This window comes from Heterodontus francisci, chromosome 31, assembly GCF_036365525.1.
Source record: "Heterodontus francisci isolate sHetFra1 chromosome 31, sHetFra1.hap1, whole genome shotgun sequence".
In the NCBI taxonomy this organism is placed as follows: Eukaryota; Metazoa; Chordata; class Chondrichthyes; order Heterodontiformes; family Heterodontidae; genus Heterodontus; species Heterodontus francisci.
The window spans coordinates 12,775,373-12,800,354 of NC_090401.1; the positions used below are offsets into that span (position 1 = coordinate 12,775,373).

Genomic DNA, 24,982 nt, shown 5'->3' on the forward strand with positions numbered 1-24,982 from the left:
CAACCGCCCCCCACTCCCCTTAACTCCCCTAACATCGAGTGTCGGCATGAGAGACATCAGATCCTTTCGTAGGGGATGAGGGGTGGAAATGAGCAGAAGTGCCATGTTGATCTCTGTGCCATTCTCTATCATCTCCATCCTTCCTCTTCCAGAACAGGAGGGAGATGGCCCGGACAGGCAGATCTATGTCCACTCACATCCGCCGAGGAAGAGGCCTTGGAGCTGGCGGGCACCCAGTGTGGCTGTGCAATATCTGATGGAGAGATTGGAATCCCTGCACAAGTGAGGATTGATTCCCATCAGCATGCGCATCAATGTTGGAGACTCACATAACGCTTGGTTGGCATCAAGAGATCTGCACAGGCTAACCCACATATGTTTGTGTTATCTCATGCCAGAAGCCATGGGCAGGGGTCCGCAGCCACAGGGGGTCAGGCCACCTCCGAGAAGGAGGACAACTCAGAAGATGCACCATCCCATGATTCTCTTGCATCCTCCACCAGCGCAGATACTTACACATTGGTGGGTAACCACTCAGCATTAGAATCAGGGTCACAAGCTGGTGAGCGCATCACACACACACCCAAGCAGCTGACTGAGGCTGAGATAGCCGAGGCCTCTGACAGTCCGAGGACTGTGGGTGGACAGGCCTATGCTCAGCTCCAGGAGGATGACGAGCTTCTGGTGTCAGCAGCACAGGGCATGCTGGAGTTGCATAGAGAGATAAGGCAACATGTGGTGGAGATGCCAGAGGCCATGTGCAGTCAAGAGCAGGCGACGGAGGAGGAGTCCATCCATGCCATGATTGCTGCCATATCTCAGGCCTATGAGCGTATGGCTTTCTCCATGGAGAGGTTGGCGACCCTCAAGAGGAGCCAAATCCCACAGATGCGTGTAGACTTGCATACCATCACCTTGACCATGAGCTCAACGCAGCAGTGGCAAGGCAAGAGAAGGAACAGGAGCGCGGAGGCTTCTGCAGCTCCTGGTCCTTTTCTGGTGAGCAGGGAGGCTCAAGAGAGCATTCAAAGGGAGGAGAACAGGTTGCCATCCACTGACACCTCAGCCCCTCCTCCAGTGAGCCCAGCTCCAGCACTCGCAATGTTTGAGGAGAGTCCTGCAGCAGTATAGAGCACCCCGAGGCAGTTGGGGCCTTCCAGGCCTCAGGCAACCAGAGGACACCTGCCAAAGTGATCATAGGTGTTACGACCAAGGCAGGGGGAGTGCACTGTCTTTCTCGAGTTCCACTTCTCCACAGGTTACAACATATATTTGAATGTTTACCCAGCCAATTATATACTCTACTTCTATTTCAGAATAATATCCACCAACCAGGTTTCTTTAATAAACAACAAAATTATCAATTTATTAAAAATCAAGATGTATTCAGTAAAGATGCAAAGCATTAACACACAAATTGAAGTATAAAAGTTCCCTTCTAAATTAGCCCAACACAGACCCACACCGGTTAAAGAAAAAATAAAGAAGCATTCTCTGCAGCGACCTTTTTTCAAAAAAGACAAGAAAATACTTTGGCCAAATACTTGTTAATTCTAGAAGGAAAAGGATAATATATGGAATGATATCAGTTCTCCCTTTTTGGTGTCCCAAATACGCATAGACAGCTGTCACCGGGATCTTTTTGGAGCAGTTCTCTTCAGGCGGCATCGAGGATTAGTCTAGCGGGCTTTCCAGGAGAAATACGGCATCAGGGGTTTCAGCTGTCACACACCGGATTCTCAGGGTTTCTCAGGGAGGTGGGGAAATGAAGAACTGGTCTTTTCTTTTAACAGGCTGCCCCCACCCCCCCAACTGACTCAAAACAAGCCAAAGCAAAACTAACTCTTGACCACCATAAATCTTGACATCTCACTTCTCCGTAAACAACTCCCATAGTCAGAAGGCACCTGCTGTTTACTTAGCTGAAGACATGTGACTTCCAGTAAGAGTTTTTAAACAAAGCCCCAAAGTCCTTCCAGTGACCATTAAAAAAACAAGTCCAGCATCTATGGAATCACTTCAGTCCTCCAAAGGAATCCATTTTCACACAAGTCCTTACAAAAAGTAAAAAATGGAAGTACTTTCATAACACCTTCAACCTTGGAGGAATAAAATACCATTTTTAAATGTGTTGCATTACAAAGAGTGGGAAAAAAACAGATGATGAAAAAATATTAAAACACATTTACACACTCATTCACTCTTTACCTGCAACTAATACTGTTTTGTACCATCTTTGTACTCAGATAACTCAAAACAAAGTTACATTTTAGAGAAAGCATTATTTTGCCCCACAATGTGTTATTTTGAGAGATACAGAACTGAAACAGGCCCTTTGGCCCACTGAGTCTGTGCTGACTATCAACCACCCATTTATACTAATACTGCACTAATCCCATATTCCCACAATTCTCCTACCACCTACCTACACTAAGGGCAATTTACACTAGTTAATTTACCTATCAACCTGTAAGTCTTTGGCTACAGGAGAAAACTGGAGCATCAGGCAGAAACACACACAGTCAGAGGGAGAACTTGCAAACTCTGCACAGGCAAGACGCAGAATCGAACCCAGGTTGCTAGAGATGTGAGGCTGTGGTGCTAACTGCTGCACCACTGTGCCACCCTTATGTGGATAATCTTTAAGTGATTGGGCTGCAATAGTAAACTCCATCGAACCAGTCTGACATTCTGGTTTTTGAATTTTTCTACAAAGGCTTGTGGGTTATGATCAGTATATACCGGTGTCTCTCTGTAGTCGTGGCGGACATAGACTTCAAAATGTTTAAGAGCTACGAGTAATCGAAGGGTTTCTTTTCTCACTGCTTAGTATCTCTTTTGGTGTTGATTTAGCCTTTTGGAAAAGTATCCCACTAGCCTTTCTATGCCTGATTCATCTTCTTGTAACAGGACTGCACTGACCCCCAGGTCACTCTCTTCAATTGCTACTTTGAAGGGCTAAGTGAAATATGGGGCAGCCAACACTGGTTCATTGATCAAAATGGCTTTCAGCCTCTCAAACGATGTTTAGTTCTCTCCTGAGCACACTGCCTTGGCTTTCTTTTTTTGTAGCAAATCCGGCAGTGGAGCAGCTATAGTGCTGAAATTTGGCACAGTCTTGCGGTGGAAACCACAGGCCCCCCAAATCCTAATGATTTCTCATTTAGTCTTAGGGGCAGGGAACTCCATCAATGCTTGTACTTTTGCTGTTCTTGGCAACACTTGTCCTTGCCCTACTCTATGCCCTAGGTAGGTTACCCGCACTTTTGCAAACTCACTTTTGGCAAGGTTTATCACCAAATCAGCCGACTGTAAATTTCTAAATAGAGCTTCTAGTTGTTCTAAGTGGTCCTTACAAGTGTCACTCTATGCCAGCACATCATCAAGGTAAACCACACAGTTAGCAACATTGGCTACCACTTGGTTCATTAGTCTCTGAAATGTTGCCGGGGCATTTTTTTTTAGCCTGTATGGCATCACTTAGCATTGGAAAAGACTGTCAGGTGTGACAAAGGGCAATATTTCTTTAGCTCGGGGTGTTAAAGGAACCTGCCAGTATCCCTTTAACAAATCTATTTTTGTAAGAAACGTGGCACTGCCAACTCTGTCAATACAGTCTTCCAAGCAAGGAATTGGGTAGGAGTCTGCCTTTGTTACGGCCTTAACCTTTCTGTAGTCTTTGCAAAATCCAGTTGAACCATCAGGCTTCGGCGCTAACATGACTGGGGAACTCCAGCTACTTTGGGTTCAATTAGGCAGTTTTCCAAAATGTATTGGATTTCTGCTTTCACCTGGGCCTGTTTCTCTGGACTTAAGCAGTAAGGATGCTTTTTTACAGGAGAGGATTCTCCTACATTCATCTCATGTATGATTAAGGTTGTATATCTGGGTTTATCCCTCCAGACTCCTTTAAATGCTGTGAGTAGCCTTGTTAGGGATTCTCATTTTTCTACATCGAAATATAAAAGCATAGGGCTGAATTTTATGTTGCCGCCCCTGATTACAGCAGCAGCCTTTGTCATGTAAGTATTTTTTTTCACTCTGTTTAAAAACTAAGGGGGGTCTGTGTGCCTTTGAGATTGAAAGAAGTTTTAATATTCTGTGGAACAAATGTATTTCTAAATGATGAGGAGGACCTTTGGTCTTTAATATGGGGGCATTTGATATCCTGCAGAGGTTGTATCCATGTTTTCAGCAAATGGTGTGCTCTGATAGGTTTCTGTGTTCTCAATTCCATTCCTGTATGGAAGATGGCCAGTGTCCAAGTGCAAGCTACAAACCTAAGCAACAGAAAGAGAGATGTGGTCGCATGCTGTATTGTACTAGTTTGACTGTGTGTAAAGACTGGCTGGAGCTGGTTTGATCTGGCAGACCAGCGAAGCGTGCTCTCCTCGAAGGAAGGATTTGTCCCTCTCTCAGCAGAAAATCTACATTGGCCTACAGGCTGTGTTTCGCCTAAACAGGAAAAAGACCCCTGGAAAGGAATCTTTCCATTGTTGGAGGTTGCAAATTCCTTTTTACTTCCAGTTTCTAAGACATCTCTGCCTCAGGAGTGACTTTCTGTTGTCTTTTGTGTTTCTGGGAGCTCTGGAAACTCAGTAAAGTTTCTATTGATAGACTGCTAATTCAAAATCCAAATAGACCTGTAGTTATATTCCTTGTTGAAAGATCTGTGTGACACCTACTGCAGCCTAAGTATCTTGAATGCCTATCCATTACAAACAGTTCATCAAACTCGCCTGGAGACTTCGAGTGACATCTGACTATTCGACTCTGGGACACCTCACTGAACCGGGAAAGTAACCAACCAGGCCTTACAACCCAGTTGTTTCATTATTCCTAAGGAACAGCTCCAATTTTAAAACATCATTTTAGAACCGGTTAACTGTTGGTTTATGTATGGGCTGGATTTTACCAGCTCCTCGATGTCGTGGATTGTGGCGGGGAGGCCCATAAAATGCTTGCCGCTGCGGCCTGCCAGGACCCACGAGAAGGCCCCGCTGCATATAACTGGCAGCGGCGAGGCCTCGGTGCTGCCCCCCTGCCGCTTGGTTGCAGGGCCTTCATTTGAATAATCAACTTCATGTAAATTAAATGATAATGAACCTACCTGGTCATGGCAGCCGTCCCATGGCGATATTACCAGCGACGGCCGCAACTAGCATGCCTTCGGAACTCAGTATGGAGTTCCGAGGCGAGACACTGGTGGGGAGGGGGTAGGAGTGCAAATTTCAGGGCTGGGGGGGAAGGGGGAAAAGACTTTTGATTGGTGGTGGGGGGGGGGAATGGTGGGAAGTAGCCAAGGTTTAAAGTAGCCAAAGGTTGGGGGTGTGGGGGGGTTGCGGAGAAAGGTCGGGATCAGACCAAAAATTCTTTTGGGGGGAAAGTCCAAAAAATCCATCGATTCTTCTGCGAGGGCAATGAGAATGTTATCAGGTGTTTCACTTACATTTGCACCATCCTTTATCTTTAACATTTTAAATGTCATGTAAGGGCTTAAAGCCCTTTAAAAATGGCGCTAGCGCCTGGGCGGTGGTGCCAGACGCCGTTGTCGTGGATGCAGCGGCTGGCCCCTCTACCTCACTGGGGGTGGTCGTTACATGCCCTCCATTTAAATGAGCCCCCGCGCGTAATAACATAGGGGCTCTGCGGCTGTACTTCCATGTTGGAAGGCCGCCGACTTCGAAGCGCGCCGCTGCCCAGCACGGCACTACGGTAAAATTCAGCCCTACATGTATGTGCATGAAGGTTAGGAGGAAAAAGAAGTTATAAAGTCTTTTTAGACATAGATTTATCTCAATATTGTTTAAGATTTAGTTTATAAATCAATAGTTAATTTGTTGTTATTTAAAGATACCTGGTTTGATGTGTTTTATTGTGGGGATTAATAAAGTGTTTCATTTGGCTAATTTCCGGTAGGTGGGAAATTTTAATAATATGCTGTGATCTGTGGAGTAAAGGGACTGAATTGACAGTGCATTACTCCCCCGTCAGTCTAACACCATAAAAGATGACGGCCCGCACGCATGGGTTTTACTCCATGGAGCTGCTGCAATATTATATGCGGTGGCTCATTGACATGGCTGGGGCAGACCCACCCCCCCAATGATGACATCATTGGGGGGGGGCGGGCATGCTATCCCCGGCAAAGGCGTCCGGCGCCACTGCGCAGGCACCGGCACCATTTTTACAGGGCTTCCAGCCCTTACATTGAATTTAAATGTTTAATGGGAAAGTTTAATGAAACTGATTTTTAAAAATTACATCCATGTTTCCAGCTCCTCTCCCACCACCACCCCCCCCATTCACAATTCACTCATTCCTTGCCCTCTCCCCCACAAAAATACTTACTTTATGTACCTGACCTTCCCCCCCTCCCCAAAGTTCACCAACTTTTAACTTTACCCCTTCCTATCGTCCCCTCCGCAATTCAGAATAGTTTGACTCCACTCCCCCACCCCCACATTGAGAAAATTACCTCCTCCCCCCCTCCCCACAGGTGTTGCACCTCGTTTCCCGGGACGCGGATCTGAAGGCGCGGCAGTGCCGGTCGCCTGGATGAATATTGCAGCGGCACTTCAGGATGCGACAGGAGTGTCATTAACTCAGGTAAGTTAATGAATTTGAATATTTAAGGTCCTGTCATCGAGTGGCTGAGGTGCCACCATAAGGCATCACCGCTGCCGACAATATCGGGATGGGTCCTGCCGGCCTTGAGGTCCATGGCGGGCCTCATCCAGCGCAATCCTCGTGCCCAACCCCCCCGCGCAACCCCCCCCCAACCACAGATCCCGACGTCGAGGCCTCTACAAAATCCAGCCCATAGTGTCTAATCTCCCTAACAATTCAGTGTGAGCTAACCAGATAATAGGAAGTTCAATTTGAGAATTGTCTAGGCTTCCTACTGCCTCATCCTCACCATCCCTTTCATCCTTCACTGACCCTAATACCTGACAAACCTGCTTATCCTCCTCCCGGCAGTGATATTGTTTCAACATATTGATGTGACACAGCTGATTCTTTTTCCGGCGATCTGGGGTGTCAATCAAATAATTTACTTTACTATAATTTTGAATACTTTATATGGCCCACTGAACCATCAGACCCTTCTGATGAAGGGTCACTGACCTGAAACGTTAACTCTGCTTCTCTCTCCACAGATGCTGCCAGACCTGTTGAGTATTTCCAGCACTTCTTGTTTTTCTTATGGAAGATTCGTCCTTCTGTTTCAAAAACCTTTGTTTGATTAGTTTTAGAGGACCTCTCAACTTATGTCCAGAAAGTAATTCAAAGGGACTAAAACTGGTTGACTCATTAGGTGAATCCCTGGTGGCAAACAAAAGAAATTCTAACCTTTTGTCCCAATCATGGGGATATTCATGACAGTATGCCCTGATTATAGTTTTGAGGGTCTGATGGTACCCTTCTAAAGTCCCTTGTGTCTGTGAGCGGTACGCTGAGAACTTTAACTGTGTTATACTCAGATTACTCATAACTTCCTGGAAAATTTTGGACATAACATTTCCGACTGAATCTCAATCAGTAATCCATATTGGGTGAAGAACTGGGTTAACTTCTTTACCACTACCTTAGCAGAAACCTGTTCTCAAGGGAATGACCTTTGGGAATCGAGTAGCCATATCCATAATAGTAAGGATATATCGATGTCCCGCTTCTGTTTTTGGTAAGGGTCCCACACAGTCTACCAACACCCAACTAAATGGTTCCCCAAAAATTGGTATGGGAATTAGAGGTACTGGTTTTTATGGCAGTTTGCAGTTTTCGCACAATCTGGCACGTATGGCACATTTTACAAAACTGCATCACTTCCTTGTAAAGACCTGGTCAGTAAAAATGTCGACTTATATGTGGCTAGGTCTTCCAGATCCCCACATGTCCTGCCATAGGAATTTCATGTGCTATCCTTAATATTTCCTGGCAATACTTGGGCGGTACTACTATCTGGTGAACTACCGTTCATTCTTTGTCCACAGGTCTGCGAGGAGGTCCCCACTTCCTCATCAGAATCCCATGTTTAACATAGTATCCTTCTGGAGCTCCCTTCAGTTAGAGCCAATTGTGCCACTTTATTTAACTGTGGACCGGCTTGCTGAGCCTTGATCAGAGAAGACTTATTAAACATTTCCTTCGGATTATCCAAATCCCCAAAGAAAGTTTCAGATATTCAGTTCTCTGTCTGTGGTGCCAATTTAACCTCCGCCAATGCAAATTGTTTAGCCATTGCTCGGGTCACTACACATGAAGGAAAAATTCCTGGAACCTTTTCCTGCAACTGCTGTGTCTCTTTGGCTTCACCTGGTCTTTTGGTGACTACTGGAGAAGCTACTACCTTCACTCCAGCCAAATCAGTCCCCAGGAGTCGGTCATAGGAACATAGGAACATAGGTGCAGGAGTAGGCCATTCAGCCCATTGAGCCTGCCCCGCCATTCAATATGATCATGGCTGATCACCTACTTCAATGCCTTTTTCCCACACGATCCTCATATCCCCTTATGTCATTTGTATTTAGAAATCGGTCAATCTCTGCTTTAAACACACTCAATGAATGAGCTTCCACAGCCCTCTGGGGTAGAGAATTCCAAAGATTCACAACCCTCTGAATAAAGAAATTTCTCCTCAGAAAGTGGCTTCCCCCTTACTTTGAAATTGTGTCACCTGGTTCTGGACTCCCCAACCAGGGGAAACATCTTAGCTGTAGCTATCCTATCTATCCCTTTAAGTATTTTGGCGGTTTCAATTAGATCACCTCTCATTTTTCAAAACTCTAGAGAATACAGGTCCAGTTTCCACAATCTCTCTTCATCGAGAGTCCCACCATCCCGGGAACAAGTCTGGTGAACCTTTGTTGTACTCCCTCAATGGCAATAATATCCTTCCTAGGGTAAGGGGATCAAAACTGCACACAGAACTTTAAGTGCGGACTAACCAAGGTTCCATACAACTGAATAAAGACTTCACGACTCCTGTGCTCAAATCCTCTTGCAATAAAGGCTAACATACCATTAGCCTTCTTAATTGTCTTGTTGCACCTGCATGTTAGCTTTCAGTGTCTTATTGACAAGGACACCCCCAGGTCCCTTTGGACATCTACACTTTCTAATCTCTTACCATTTAAGAAATACTCTGCATATCTGTTCCTCCTACCAAAGTGGATAACCTCACAATTTTCCACATATTTCATCTGCCACGTTCTTGCCCACTCACTAAGTCTGTCCAAATCCCCTTGAAGCCGCTTTGCATCTTCCTCACAACACACATTCCCACCTAGTTTTGTGTCCTCCGTGAACTTGGAAATACTACATTTGGTCCCCACATCTAAATCATTAATAGATATTGTGAACACCTGGGGACCAACCACAGATGCCTATGTTACCCTACTAGTCACAGCCTGCCAACGTGAGAATGTCTCGTTTATTCCTACTCTCTGTTTTCTGCCTGTTAACCAATCCTTAATCCATGCCAGTTTATTACCTCCTATCCCATGTGCTTTAATGTTGCTAACCAACCTCCTGTGGGGGACCCAATCAAACGCCTTCTGAAAATCCAAGTATGCCACGTCCACCGACTCGCCTTTATCAATTCTGTTAGCAACATCTTCAAAAAACTCCAACAGGTTTGTCAAATACGATTTCCCATTCATAAATCCATGTTGACTATGCCCAATCAGATCATTATTATCCAAATGTCCATTTATCACATCCTTGAAAATAGAATTTTCCCAATGACTGTCTGTAATTCCCTGTTTTCTCTCTCCTTCCCTTCTTAAATAGTGGGGTGACCTTCCAATCTGCAGGAACGTCTCTAGAATCTATAGAATTTTGGAAGATGATCACCAGTGCATCCACTATCTCTCTAGCTACCTCTTTCAACACTCTGGGATGTAGAATATTAGGTCCTTGGGACTTATCAGCCTTCAGCCCCATTAATTTCTCCAATACAACCTTCTTACTAATACTAATTTCCTTCAATTCCTCATTCCCCCTAATCACTTGGATCTCTAATTCTGGGAGATTTCTTGCATCTTCCTCAGTGACGACAGACACAAAGTAATCATTTAGCTTCTCTGCCATTTATCTACTCCCCATTATAAATTCTCCTGACTCTGCCTGTAATGAACCTACATTTGTCTTAGCCAAACGTTTCCTTTTTACATACCTGTAGAAGCTTTTACAGTCTGTTTTTATATTTTTTGCTAGCTTACATTCATATTCCATTCTCCCTTTCTTTATCAGTTTCTTCATCCTCCTTTGTTGTCTTCTAAAATCCTCCCAATCCTCAGGTTCACTATTTCTGGCAACTTTATAGGCGTTTTCTTTTAATCTTATACAATCCTTAACTTCCTTTGTTTTCCACGGTTGACCGCCTTTACTTTTGGGGTTTTTGTGCCTTGAAGGAATGTATAGTTGCTGTAAATAATGTAATATTTCTTTAAAGGCTATCCATTGCCAATGTACTATCATACCTTTTAATGTATTTTCCCAATTCATCTCAGCCAATTTGCCCCTCATACCTTCATAATTTCCTTTGTTCAAATTTAACATCCTGGCTTCAGATTGAACAACCTCACTTTCAAACATAATGTAAAATTCTATCATATTATGGTCACTCTAAAGGTTCTTTTACAACAAGATTAGTAATTAGCCTTTTCTCATTACATAAAACTAAATCTAAAATAGCCTGTTCTCTAGTCGGTTCCTCAACATACTGCTCTAGAAAACCATCCTGAACACACTGCAGAAGTTATATCTGTCCACAGGCAAACTATGGACAACTCCTTACTGTTCCAGACATTAGGTCACACTCCAGGTGCACCCGATACAAAGGTACAGGTACCTACTCTCCGCCAACACCATTCACTAAAACCTTGGCACTCAGTGCGCTCTCTGGTGCAAAAGTTATACCTTTTCCCAGCAAAAAAGAGTTTGTGTGGCTCCTGTATTCCTAAGTATAGTATACGCATAAGTTTACCTGCCTCACTTGAGGGATAAGGAGTTACTTTTCCTTTTGACAAGGATTTCCTATAACTCTCAGGTATCTTGTTCATGTCCCCTGCACTCACAGTGGTTTTTGTACTTGGCCTTACAGCTGCAGTCAGAGCTACAGCTGGATCTATCATACTCTCGGTCAGGGCCCCTTTCTCTGCATTGGCCTTAGGTACCCCAAGAAGTCTCATAGGTTTACCCTGCAACTTCCAACCTTCTGCAAGATGGTGTCCCACCTGTGGCAATGGAAACACTTAGGCTTTCGAACCTCACTTCCACCCTCAGCACCTTCCTTTCTGGCCTGCAGCGTTACCAGCTGTTCCTTCTTGTCTCCGGCTACTTGCCTTCCTTTCACCCTCCTACCTTCTATCCTTCTTAGGTTTGTGAGCATGATGGATAAAGGGTTTGGACTTGTAAACAAGCTCGTAATCATCAGCGATCTCAGCTGCCTGTCTGGCTTTTGAAACCTACTGATTCTCTACATGGGTTCTTACAAACAGAGCGAGTGAATTTTTAAATTCTTCCAGGAGAATTATTTCCCCAAGGGTCTCATACATGGCCTCGACCTTTAGTGCCCGCACCCAAAGATCAAAGCGAATTTGCTTTACCCTCTAAAATTCTATATAAGTCTGCCCAGGCTGTTTCCAGAGGTTCCGAAATATCTGCCTGTAAGCTTCAGCGACTAACTCATAAGCAGCGAGAAAAGTCTTTTTTGCCATCTCCTCAGAAAGCATCGCATAAACTTCATGAGCTCTGCCCATCAACCTGCGTTGCATGAGCAGTGTCCAGTTTTCTTTCAGCCACCTCAGCTGTTCAGTTAGCTTTACCAAAGAAATGAAAAGTGCCTCTACGTCCCTTTCCTCAAACATCGGGAGTGCTTGCACAAATTAAAACAGCTCTCCACTGGATCCTGGGTTGAAATCAGATTCTTCCTCCTCAGAACTTTCACTAGAATCAAGGCCAACCTTTTGTTTTAGTTCCAGATTTTTAAATTCAAATTCCTTTTCTCACTCGCTTTCTTTCTCCTGCCTCTCTTCTCTTTCCTTTTGAAATGCTCTCTCTTTTTCCTTCTACTCGCTTTCTTGCTTTTTCCTTTCTTTTTCTCGTTCATGTTCAAGTTTTTTCATTTCTTTTTCCTGTTCAAACTGCTTCATCTGCAACTGAATTCGAGCTAATTCAAATGAACCACCATCTGGATTGCCTTTTCTTCTTCCAATTTCAAATGCTGTGCTATTACCTCAATTATGCCCACTTTTTTAGCTCTTGGTTTTATCTCTAATTCCAACTTTTCTGCCAATGCTTTTAGCCTAGCCTTGGTTAAGATTTGAAAATCACTCAGAGATAAATCCTTCCTCTCCAGAAAGGTCGTAACAACTGACAAAGTCATTCCAGTCATGTAAACTTTACTCTAATGCACAAGAAACCTGGTGTTTTTCTTTTCCCCTTTTCAGTCATTATTACCCCACTTACAATTGCACATTGTCAGCTTTGGGTTATCCTGCACAGAGCCTCCAAATATAGGTTACCACCGAGGCGGAAATCCGGAACCAACGTCACAACGCTGGATTTCCAGGTGGACAATTCCGTTGCGATGCTCCATCCTCCCACACCACCATACTCACCTTCGACAGCCACATTAAGTCCAGCCCAATATTCCAATATTATATGATCTCTCTGCCTTGATCATTCCCCTGCATTCCTTTAAAAATTACCATTTGTGGAAAGTTTACACTTCGAATAGAAAAAAAACATTGCGCACAGCATCAAAAAGCTTCAGAAGTGAGAAAGCCTGAGGCAGGTTCTTGATGCAGGTTCTTGATTCCTAATGTTTAATTCGATCTCAGATTAAATTAGTAAAGTTTGAACTCTGAAATTGCTATTCTTTTCTCCTGAGAGTTTGATTTTGTTTACAACTCTTGATCTACTTGTAGCTGATTTGCACGCTAGTAGAACTGCAGTTTAGTGCAGGATTCAATGGGCCAAATGACCTCCTCTGTGCTGTATTATTCAATGATTCTATGACAGCAGGCAATTGCTAATTACAGTAGGTGGGTTCTGGGGTTGCAGATTGAAGACATTAAGGGCTAAATCACTTAGAGCAGTTGAGATCTGATGTGTATTTTCAGAAAAGAAGTTTTAAAAGTGGTGAAGAGCTAGGAAGTGCTATGTTAGAGTGAAAACAACTTTATGGCAGCAGGCGAAAAAAATGGCAGCCCGCCCATGTGGGGCGCGTGCCAAAGAGCCACCGCAATTCCAAGCGTGACGGCTCATTTAAATAGCCAGGGTGGGCCGCACCCCACCCCCGATTGAGTGGAGTGGGTGGGCTGTCCGTCCCCGGCAATGGCGTCAGCTGCCTGTGCGCAGGTGCTGACGCCATTTTTAAAGGGCTGGCAGCCCTACTGGGAACTTAAAATATTTAAAGGGAAATGGAATTAAAATAAATAAATACATCTATTTTGCCCCTCTCCCAGCCCCCCAATACCAATTAAATTAATTATTTGCTCTTTCTCCCCCCAAAACACCATTTGACCCTCCCCCTCCCAAACTGCATAAACTTTCAACTACAATCCTTCCCACCATCGCCTACACCATGAAGCTAATTTGACCCCGGTTCTCCCCCCCCCACACTGATAAACTTACCTCCCCCCCTCCCTACAAGTGCCCTGCCCTGTTCTCCCGGATGGGGATCCGAAGGCACGGCAGTTCCGGCCACCGGGCTGAAGATTGCGGCAGCACATCAGGAGGCAATGTGAGATTAATTAATTCACTTATTTTAAGTTATTTAAATATTTAAATTATTGTCGCTGAGCATCAGCAGGGGGTGGGGTGGGTGGGTGCGGGGTGCAGGCGGCCATGAGGCCTCGCTGCCGTCAGCAATATCAGGCCGGGCCCTGCTGGCATCGAGGTCCGTGGTGGTCCTCATCCAGGGCTATCTTCAGGCTCTTCCTGCCACGGATTACGACGTCAAGGACTCCTTTCTAGTGCTGTGGATATTTATTAAGTTATAAAATGGAAGCAATGGGAATAACATTTGAAAGATTTATTTACTGGGAAACGATAATTTTTTCCTAAAAATATTAGGCTTAAATGTGAGCAGCAGATAGCACTTGTAAAGGGAGTTTGGAGAGCTGCTTATTTATTTTCAGCTGTGGTTGAGAAAAATGGCCATTTAATTACTTTTCCCCAGCCAGACAGCCAAGGAAACAACAGAAGGAATAAAGAGAACAGATTGATTGGAAAGGTAAAAGTCAGAAATAATTAAATGTTAGCAGTTAAATGCCTCAATTTCTGGAGCTGAATGCAGCAAAGTTGGAAAGCAGCCATTTACTTCAAACAGCTTCTGACAATGAAGACAGTAGAAGTGCACCAGCACCACTGATGGGGAAAGTATGTATTGCAGGATTTAAAAAAAAATTCATTCATGGGATGTGGGCGTCGCTGGTTAGGCCAACATTTATTGCCCATCTTTAATTGCCCTTGAGAAGGTGGTGGTGAGCTGCCTTCTTGAACCGCTGCAGTCCATGTGAGGTAGGTACACCCACAATGCTGTTAGGGAGTATCAGGATTTTGACCCAGTGACAGTGAAGGAACGGCTATATAGTTCCAAGTCAGGATGGTGTGTGACTTGGAGGGGAACTTGCAGGTGCCTGGTGTTCCCATGCATTTGCTGCCCTTGTCCTTCTAGTTGGTAGAGGTCGCAGGTTAGGAAGGTGCTGTCTAAGGAGGCTTGGTGCGTTGCTGCAGTGCATCTTGTAGATGGTACACATCTTACCAATTGAAAGTAAGGTGGGTATTGCATAGAGCAAGACGTGCATTTCTTTAGTGCCTTTCACAACCTCAGGGTGTCCGAAAGTGCTTTACAGTCAATTAACCACTTTTTGCAGTGTAGTCACTGTAGGAACTGCAGCAGCCAATTTGCAAGCTCTCACAAACAGCTATGTAATAAATGGCCAGAAAATCTGGGGGAATTTTATGCTCTCCCCTGTGGCGGCTTTGGAGCTGATAAGAGCATAAAAATTGGCGGGATGGTTGCGCGGGGGGTGGAGGGGGGGGGGGGGGGGGGGGTCCCGCCGCCTTTTCGCTTCGGCCAAAATTAATTGAGGCCCTTAACTGGACAATTAATCCCCAATTGAGGGCCTCATCCCACCGCCGCCACAATTAGCCACTTAGTGCCTAATAGAGGGACTCGGCATCGGGAAGGGGGGGGTGCGGTGGTGGAGCTCGCTGAGAGCCACACCTCTGCCCTTGCTGCTGACCCCTCTACACCCCTCTACCCCGCGAGACCCCTCCCATCCTGATCTACATGCAGCCTGGATCCAGTGCCACTCGGACACTGGGGAGAATTCCCCTGCTCCTTTTCAAAATAATGCCACGGGATTGCTTACATCCACCTGAGAGTGTAGACAATGTCTTACTTTAACATTTCATCCACAAGATGACTATCATTCTGTTACCAAATTTGAAAGTGAGATGAAGTCTTCACGTTTCAAATTGAATTTTAAACTGTTGCCAGGTTTTGAGAATTTTTTTACTTATTTGTCCTAGAGGAAATTTTTGATTATGGAGGGGTAGTAAGGGTAATGTCACAGAAATTTTACTAATTGTCACCATCGTGACAAACTCAAAGATTCTAATATAGTAGATTAGTTGATATTGCTCTTATCAGGGACATTGATTTATCAGTATTTGGGATAGTGCAGGGATCGAGGAATAGTGATTTTTATTGTTTATATCCTTATGAGTCATTGGAAATTTCAGTTACTGAGAATAAACTGACGAGCAGTATTTTTTTTCAAAATGCATTTTGAGTGATTCAATTAGTTCATCTCTTTTCTGTAATTGGTAGGTCCTCCTGACTGTTTAGTCCGAATTGGTTGTTTTCATACTTGCGCCTGTAAGTTTCTCAGTGGTAGTTTTCTAGCTGCTTTCCTCACTTTAATTTCATACATTCCCAACCATTTTAGACTCCATTGCTGCGATCAAATCAAAAAAGTGTAACAGAAGAATTGGTAGCTTGAAAGTGTAATGGTAAAAGTGACTAGGGCAGAAGAAATGCAGCAGTTATAGGAAGTGTTGAACAATAAGTGTGTACTTCTGTTGCATTGCTGCTGGAGATTTTAGTTTGAACCCATTTTCAACTCCAGACTTGGTGCTGCCAACTGACCCAGGAAGCCCATGATTTGATGGAAAATCAGTCTGTGGGCCTCATCAGTAGGGTTACTAATAGTGGTCATGCCTCTACAGACAGCTCAGCTGAGCAAAGACATCACCGACAGCAGCCCTCAGGTTAAGTCCTGGGAGGTCAGGGGAACAATAGCAACTCGTGTGGAGTTAGAGGCGCACTCCACAGGATGTTTTCTTTTATTGCTTACCTTACACCTGCCCTGCTCATCCCCAACAAATTTTGAACGTGAGTCCTTCAACAGGTTTTAGGCTCCTAATTTCCATACTCATGGCACTTCAAATAAAGGGCACTGTGAATTTAGCAGTGGGACCAACAGTTGCACGGATTGGCTTCAGACCGTCCCACAGTTAAATTAGTCTGCTTTGCCTCTGTTTCACGCTTGAAAAACAGGCACAATTTATAGCAATTTCTACTCCATAATGTTTTATAAGGAAGTGGACACGGTGTAGAGATAGCAATGAGAAGCAAGAAGATATAGCATTTGTGAGAGGATGAGAGGTGGGTGAGTGAAGGCATCAGGAGCTGTGTTTTAAAAGTAAGTACTTACTGTTTTACTTACTGTTTTCCTTGTCTTTGAGTTTCTTTTGGCGCCGGAGGAACCGGAAGCTGGTCGGCAGCGAGGACTCCTGGGTAGGTATTTTCCTTAAAGGTGTGGAGCTGAGTAAACCCGAGGCACTACACATGTAGTGTCTCCCACCCATCCTCCTCCTCTAACCTAATAATAAGACCCTTTTTACCCTCCTCCTCTAACCAAAAAGGACTGAGCAGGTAAGCTATTTACTGTTTTTGTTAATATCTATAGTTGTACTTAACTAAGGGGTAATTGAATAAAAGAAATGGCAGCCAGTGTAGTGTATTGCTCCTCCTGCAGAATGTTCGAGGTGAGGGAAACCGCCGGTGGCCCTGCCGACTTCACCTGCTGGAAGTGCATCCGTCTCCAGCTCCTATCAGACCGTGTTAGGGAATTGGAGCTGGAGCTGGATGAACTGAGGATCATTCGGGAAGCTGAGGGGTTGATAGATAGAAGCTACACGGAGGTCGTTACTCCACAAATCAAAGGCAGCTGGGTAACAGTTAGAGGTGGGAAGAGGTCAGTGCAGGGATCTCCTGTGGTCGTTCCCCTCAACAACAAGTATACAGTTTTAGATACTGTTGGGGGGGACGGCCTATCGGGGGCAGGCTGCAGTGACCGGGCCTCTGGCACGGGGTCCTGCACTGTGGCTCAGAAGGGAAGGAGGGAGAATGGGAGAGCACTAGTCATCGGGGACTCGATGGTGAGGAGTACGGACAGGCGGTTCTGTGGGCGCAGGCGAGACGCACGGATGGTTTGTTGCCTCCCTGGTGCCAGGGTCCGTGATGTTTGTGATCGCGTCTTCAGGATCCTTAAAGGGGAGGGGGAGCAGCCAGAGGTCGTGGTGCACATTGGCACCAACGACGTAGGAAGGAAGGGTGGCACAGATGTTAGAAGTGAGTTTAGGGAGTTAGGCTGGAAGCTGAAAGCTCGGACGGACAGAGTTGTTATCTCTGGTTTGTTGCCGGCGCCACGTGATAGTGAGGCTAGGAATAGGGAGAGAGCACAGCTGAACACGTGGCTGCAGGAATGGTGTAGGAGGGAGGGCTTCCAGTTCTTGGATAATTGGACTGCATTCTGGGGAAGATGGGACCTGTTCAAACAGGACGGGCTGCATCTGAACCAGAGGGGCACCAATATCCTGGGAGGGAGGTTTGCTAGTACTGTTCGGGAGGGTTTAAACTAGTTTGGGAGGGGGATGGGAACCGGACTTGTAATCCAGGGACCAGTGGGTCCACTCAGAAAGACAAAGAGTGTAGTGAGGTATTGGGGAAGGTAGCACTGTCACAGAGGACAGATGGGCACGGAGAAGGGTTAAAGTGCGTATACTTCAACGCAAGAAGCATCAGGAATAAGGTGAGTGAATTGAAGGCGTGGATGGGCACTTGGGACTACGATGTTGTGGCCATCACTGAAACGTGGATAGGTGAGGGGGAGAAATGGTTTTTGGAGGTACCTGGTTATAGATGTTTTCATAAGATTAGGAATGGTGGTAAAAGAGGTGGGGGGGTGGCATTGTTAGTTAGAAATAGTGTAACAACTGCTGAAAGAATTTTCGAGGAGGATCTGCCGACTGAGGCACTGTGGGTTGAGGTCAGGAACAGGAAAGGAGCAGTCACCTTGATGGGAGTTTTCTATAGGCCCCCCAATAGCAGCAGGGAGGTGGAAGAGCAGATTGGGAAACAGATTTTGGAAAGGAGCAGAAGTCACAGGGTAGTAATTATGGGGGATTTCAACTTCCCAAATATTGATTGGCAACTCTTTAGATCGAATAGTTTGGATGGGGTAGTGTTTGTGCAGTATGTCCAGGAAGCTTTTCTGACTCAGTATGTAGACTGCCCGACCAGAGGGGAGGCAATATTGGATTTGGTACTAGGTAATGAACCAGGGCAAGTGATAGAGCTGTTGGTGGGCGAGCACTTTGGAGATAGTGATCACAATTCTGTAGCATTCACTGTGGTAATGGAGAGGGATAGGTATGTGCAACAGGGCAAGGTTTACAATTGGGGGAAGGGTAGATATGATGCTGTCAGGCAGGAACTGAGGAGCATAAGTTGGGAGCATATGCTGGCAGGGAAGGGCACGGTCGAAATGTGGAACTTTTTCAAGGAGCAGATAGTAGGGGCCATTGATAAGCATGTCCCTGTCAGACAGGGAAGGGATGGTCATGTGAGGGAACCGTGGTTGACAAGAGAGGTTGAGAGTCTTGTTAGGAAGAAGAAGGATGCGTATATAAAGTTGAGGAAAAAGGGCACAGGCATAGCTCTGGAGGGATACAAGATGGCCAGGAAGGATCTGAAGAAAGGGATTAGGAGAGCTAAGAGAGGGCATGAAAAATGCTTGGCGGGTAGGATAAAAGAAAACCCCAAGGCCTTTTACGCGTATGTCAGAAATATGAGGATGACTAGGGGGACCATAGGTCCGGTCAAGGACAATAGCGGGAGACTGTGTGTTGAGCCGGAAGAGATAAGTGAGGTTTTGAATGAGTACTTCTCTTCGGTATTTACGAATGAGAAGGGGTGTATTACTGAAGAGGACGGTGTGAAACAGACTGGTAAGCTCGAGGAAGTGCTCGTTAGGAGGGAAGATGTGTTGGGGTTTTTGAATAACTTGAAGATAGACAAGTCTCCCGGGCCTGACGGGGTATATCCAAGGATGTTATGGGAAGCAAGGGATGAAATTGCAGAGCCGCTGGCAATGATCTTTTCATCTTCTCTGCTGACGGGGGTGGTACCAGGTGATTGGAGGGTGGCAAATGTTGTGCCCCTGTTCAAGAAAGGGAATAGGAACAACCCTGGGAATTACAGGCCAGTTAGTCTTACTTCGGTGGTAGGCAAGTTGATGGAAAAGGTGCTGAGGGATAGGATTTCTGAGCATCTGGAAAGACACTGCTTGATTCGGGACAGTCAGCACGGTTTTGTGAGGGGTAGGTCTTGCCTCACAAGCCTGATTGAATTCTTTGAGCAGGTGACCAAGCAAGTGGATGAGGGTAAACCAGTGGATGTGGTGTACATGGATTTTAGTAAGGCATTTGATAAGGTCCCCCATGGTAGACTTATGGAGAAAGTCAGGAGGCATGGGATAGTGGGGAATGTGGCCAGTTGGATTAAGAATTGGCTAACTGATAGAAGGCAGAGAGTGGTCTTAGATGGTAAATACTCAGCCTGGAGCCCAGTTACCAGTGGCGTGCCACAGGGATCAGTTCTGGGTCCTCTCCTGTTTGTGATTTTTATTAACGACTTGGATGAGGAAGTCGAAGGGTGGGTCAGTAAATTTGCAGATGATACAAAGGTTGGTGGAGTTGTGGATACCGAGGAGGGCTATTGTCGTCTGCAAAGGGACTTGGATAGGTTGCAGTGCTGGGCTGAAAAGTGGCAGATGGAGTTTAACCCTGAAAAGTGTGAGGTCGTCCATTTTGGAAGGACAAACACGAATGCAAAATACTGGGTTAACGGTAGGGTTCTTGGGCATGTGGAGGAGCAGAGAGACCTTGGGGTCTATGTGCATAGATCGTTGAAAGTTGCAACTCAAGTGGATAGGGCTGTGAAGAAGGCATATGGGGTGTTAGCGTTCATTAGCAGAGGGATTGAATTTAAGAGCCGTGAGGTGATGATGCAGCTGTACAGGACCTTGGTAAGGCCTCATTTGGAGTACTGTGTGCAGTTCTGGTCGCCTCATTTTAGGAAGGATGTGGAAGCCTTGGAGAGGGTGCAGAGGAGATTTACCAGGATGTTGCCTGGAATGGAGAATAAGTCTTACGAGGAAAGGCTGAACATTCTAGGCCTCTTCTCATTAGAACGGAGAAGGATGAGGGGTGACATGATAGAGGTTTATAAGATGATCAGGGGAATAGATAGGGTAGACAGTCAGAAACTTTTTCCCCGGGTGGAGCAAAGCGTTACAAGGGGTCATAAATTTAAGGTGAAGGGTGGGAGATATAAGGGGGATGTCAGGGGAAGGTTCTTTACCCAGAGAGTGGTCGGGGCATGGAATGCCTTGCCTGGGGAAGTTGTTGAGTCAGAAACTTTAGGGACTTTCAAACGGCTTTTAGATAGGTATATGGATAAAGGAGAATGATGGGGTATAGATTAAATTGTCCTTGACAGAGGACAAAGGATCGGCACAACATCGTGGGCCGAAGGGCCTGTTCTGTGCTGTATTTTTCTATGTTCTTTTCTATGTTCTATGATGTTGCTCTTGTGATCAATTGGGATATGATGTGTGAGCAGTTTAGGGTACTCAGGACATGAGCTGTGTTGTAGGGTAGTGAGTAGTTTAAGGAGAATAGTAAGTAGCTGATGTATGAGAGAATTGAGGATTTTGGTGGGGGTAGGTTAGTTAAAACAGAGAATTGTTAAGGAAAATGGAGGAGTAATGAGAGATTGAGGGGGTATGAGTTCTGTGGGTAGTGAGTATTTGAGGAAATTAGGATAATCAGAATTCAGGTGCACTGAGTGGGTTAGTAATAATTTAAGCAGGGGAAGCGAGCAATTGTTCAAGAAGTAGTTAATGGTGATAAAGTAGTATGAATGGGTGTAAAGAGCAGTTGAGAGGGTGGGCATTGGAGGAAAGGGCAGCCAAGGAAGGTGTGGGTATTGATGGGGTAGTAGTTGGTATTAGGATTGGAGAGTTGGTTCGGGCAGAGTATCGGATGGGAGTTATGTGAGGATTGCAGTCTGAAAAGACTATAAATGTACGGGGGTAGTTAGAATGATGAATGAATACAGTGGATATAGGGAGAAGCAGAGAGAGACATTCTGATTTTATTTTTAAAGCTATCATTATTTAATTAATCAATTAGCACATACTCGCTCCCTCCCTCCACCCTCTCCCCCTGCAAAACCAAATTTTATCCGTGGAGCAGGAGTCTAGTTTATTTAATTAATTCAAAGGCCCACTTTCCCAAAGTCTAATTTCATGTCCGCAGCCTCTATTTATTTACTTAATTAATTTGTCAAAGCCCGATTTCATGTCATTAATGTATTTGCTTGCTGGCTTATTACAAGCCAATTCAACTTAATTAATTCAGGAGGTCAAATAAAATTAGTTTATAATTTTCAAATATTTAAAACATTTGGAAACACCCTACAGCTAGCAGGAAAAGAGCTTTCTGAACTGGGTGATGGAGACTTGGGAGACAGAGTTTAATAGCACAACAGCATCCCCAACCATTAGGTGTGAATAACAACTAAAGCTATGTACATCAGTACGAATGTACTTTTAGGCATTCTAAAAAGTTGTTACCCAGCAGTGACAATATCATAACACTAGCCTTGACAAAGTCTTGATAAGGAATTGTGTGTGACAAACAGAAAGTCCACTCAGTTGCAAGATTTTAGTAGATTACAGGTGGGTCATGATCTGGGGCAGGCTGCAGATTGGAGGTTAGGCAGGGAAGGTCTCCGATTATCGACTAGAGAGAGAGGTCACAATCATCAGAAGGGAGGCTAAAGGCTTCTTTGAGGGGGCAAGGGGAGCATTCCTACTCCTCCTGGTCCACAGGAGATTTATAAAATGCGCTCACCTGGTGCAGCCAAGACCTCCTATCACCATTTCGTTGCTGGAATTCCTAAGCTCTGAGAAACTGGGCTGGCAGCTGTTAAATTTAAATCAGTCTCCCAACTACATTGTGGGAAATTGATTTAAATATGTTAATAAAGTGTTCTTCCTCTCCAAAACTCGCATGCCAGGTTACCCTCTGCCAAAAAAATGGTGGCTGGCGGTCAGAGTCGTGTATCGCATTTTTTAGGATTTAACCTCCCCCGCAAACCTCCTGCCATCTGTCGTGGGGGAGTTAATATTGAAGTCAATAAGTTCAGTGCAAGAGTTGGTGAGATTAACTTGATTTTCACTATAGGCGTGTCTATGCCTTCTAATTCAGGTGCCACTTACTCTTTAACATGAGTATCTGTTCAAATGATTCCATTAAAGAAAAAAACAAGGAAGTGGATGCAGGACTGGGAACTTCATGGAAAAAAGTGTATTTGGGGTGGATACCTGCTAGATGTTGATCTTGGCAGCTTGCAGCCAAGGATGGCAGCATGTGCCCAGAATAATAGGTGGCTCAGGCTTGCTGTTGGGATTGGGAAGAAGTTAGGAATTGAACTGTAATGTCTCTTGGCAAATCTGACAGACTGAGTTCGCAGCCGAGGTGAGAAGGAGGAGTGGTTAGGAATGGGAAAGACTTGAGATCAGGGCACAGGCAATGGAATCAGAGAGGCACTGGGAAGTCAAGGCTGTGGAGAAGCAGTGGGCTGGGAGACATTGAGGTATTTTAGAGAAAAGCTTGGAAAAGTATATGGGGCATTGGGAAAGAACTTGGGGCAACAGTGAAAGAAGGAAAATGTGAGTCAGGATGCTGAGCCAGGAGTAGGCCTCACGGAGAAACCATATCTAGGGATTTAGAACACTGCATACGTAAGTAGATGAGTAAGAATAAGGATTTATTTTTCATGAGCTTGTAATGTTATAAATGTTAGTTTTAACTACAGACTATGGTTTTGATTTGTGTTCACCAGTGTCCAAATGCAGTGTTTTATAAAAATTTAAAAAATTGCTAGTGAGCTAATCAATAGGGAAAAATGAATCTGTGAGAAATAGGTTTGCCTGTAATTACTGACACATGAAGTGTAAAATAACAGACAGGAAATGTGTATGCACGTATCATTTTTATCATATTCAAATTAACCAAAAGTAAATAAAATGCAGATGATTGCCAAAGTTAACTCATTCTTGATATCACTGATGTTAACACTCAGCTGCTGGTTTTCCTGATAAACAATATTAATCAGAGAGAGAGTAGGGCAAAATATTAATGGTTAATGGTGAGGCAAAGATTCAGCAGTCACGCCACTCTAAGATCTAAAGCACTTCTTACCTGACTGGCAGGCCAAGTCCACGTCCTTTTCAAAATCTGTCTATAAAAAAGCAGCAAGAAACAATAAAAATACAATGAACGAGAGACAGAAGCTTTCAGCTAAAGCACCTGTTGCCTGTTTCTAGAATAATAAAAAGAGACGGCGAGGTCCTGAATGAAAAGTGATTGAGAATCTGTCTGCTTGATATTTGAGAGATTTGGAATTCTAGCCCCTCTGGCTCTCAAACTCATGAATTGCTATCTAATTGTGGCACATGGTGCACCCCAGCCTTGTGTTGTGCTGCTATAGCTCTGGCCCACTGGGTGATGGGTGCCTATAACTCCAATTGTGTGTCGTGTGCACAAATTCTAATATGTCAGAAGTAGTTTCATAGTTTTATAGACAAAAGCAGTGGCGTGTTTGTGATTTTAGGTGGCATTAGATTTAGTGTGTAACTATATCTAAGAGGATGCTAAGTTAGAAGCTGTGTGTCATAGCCTGACAATACTTCTTTTCATTCATTCTTGGGACGTAGGTGTTACTGGCAAAGCCGGCATTTATGGCCAAAGCTAGTTGTCTTAAGAAATGGTGAGCTGCCTTCCTGAACAGTCCGTGCGGTGAAAGTACTCCCACAGCACTGCTAGGTAGGGTGTTCCAGGATTTTGATGCAGCGATATTATTCTTTGTAGCAGCTTGATACAATTATGTGGTTTGCTAGGTCACTTCAGAGGGCAGTTCAGAGCCAACCACATGGGTGAGGGACTGGAGCCACTCTCCATAGGTCAGACCAGGTAATGAAATTAATAAACTAAGTGAGTTTTTACGGCAGTCTGACAGCTTCATGCTCACATTGACTGCTATATGGGCATCAATAATAACCTCCCACCATGATGGGTGGGAGACAGTCGGAGGGTGAAAAAGTGGAATGCATGGATCTCTAATTCAGCCCATCACATATGCTGCCATTTTTATGCCGGCAGATATTGGGGTGTCAAAGTCACCTGCTGTGGATATGTCGGACACTAAATTCGGTCTTGCACAGAAACAATTGGGACCCCAATTTAAAATTGACTGTTGTTGCATTGAGGTAAGTTCTTTACACAGAGGGTGGTGAGTGCCTGGAACTTGCTGCCGGGGGAGGTGGTGGAAGCAGGTACGATAGCAACGTTTAAGAGGCATCTTGACAAATACATGAATGGAATGGGAATAGAGGGATACGGACCCCCCCGGAAGTGCAGAAGGTTTTAGTTCAGACAGGCATCATGATCGGCGCAGGCTTGGAGGGCCGAATGGCCTGTTCCTGTGCTGTACTGTTCTTTGTTCTTTGAATTCTCATTGATCAGGAAACACAGCAATGAAGTGGAA

At 44.9% G+C, this 24,982-nt stretch overlaps 1 protein-coding gene across 1 annotated transcript in view; it reads right to left on the reverse strand.

The window, feature by feature from the left end:
- The window catches only part of LOC137347073 (adhesion G protein-coupled receptor B2-like), a 1,240,702-nt gene that overhangs the window by 66,447 nt on the left and 1,149,273 nt on the right, over positions 1–24,982 (reverse strand). The window contains exon 27 of the mRNA XM_068011112.1: positions 23,638–23,677. Coding sequence (XP_067867213.1) covers positions 23,638–23,677 — 40 coding nt within the window. The remainder of the gene's footprint in view (positions 1–23,637; positions 23,678–24,982) is intronic.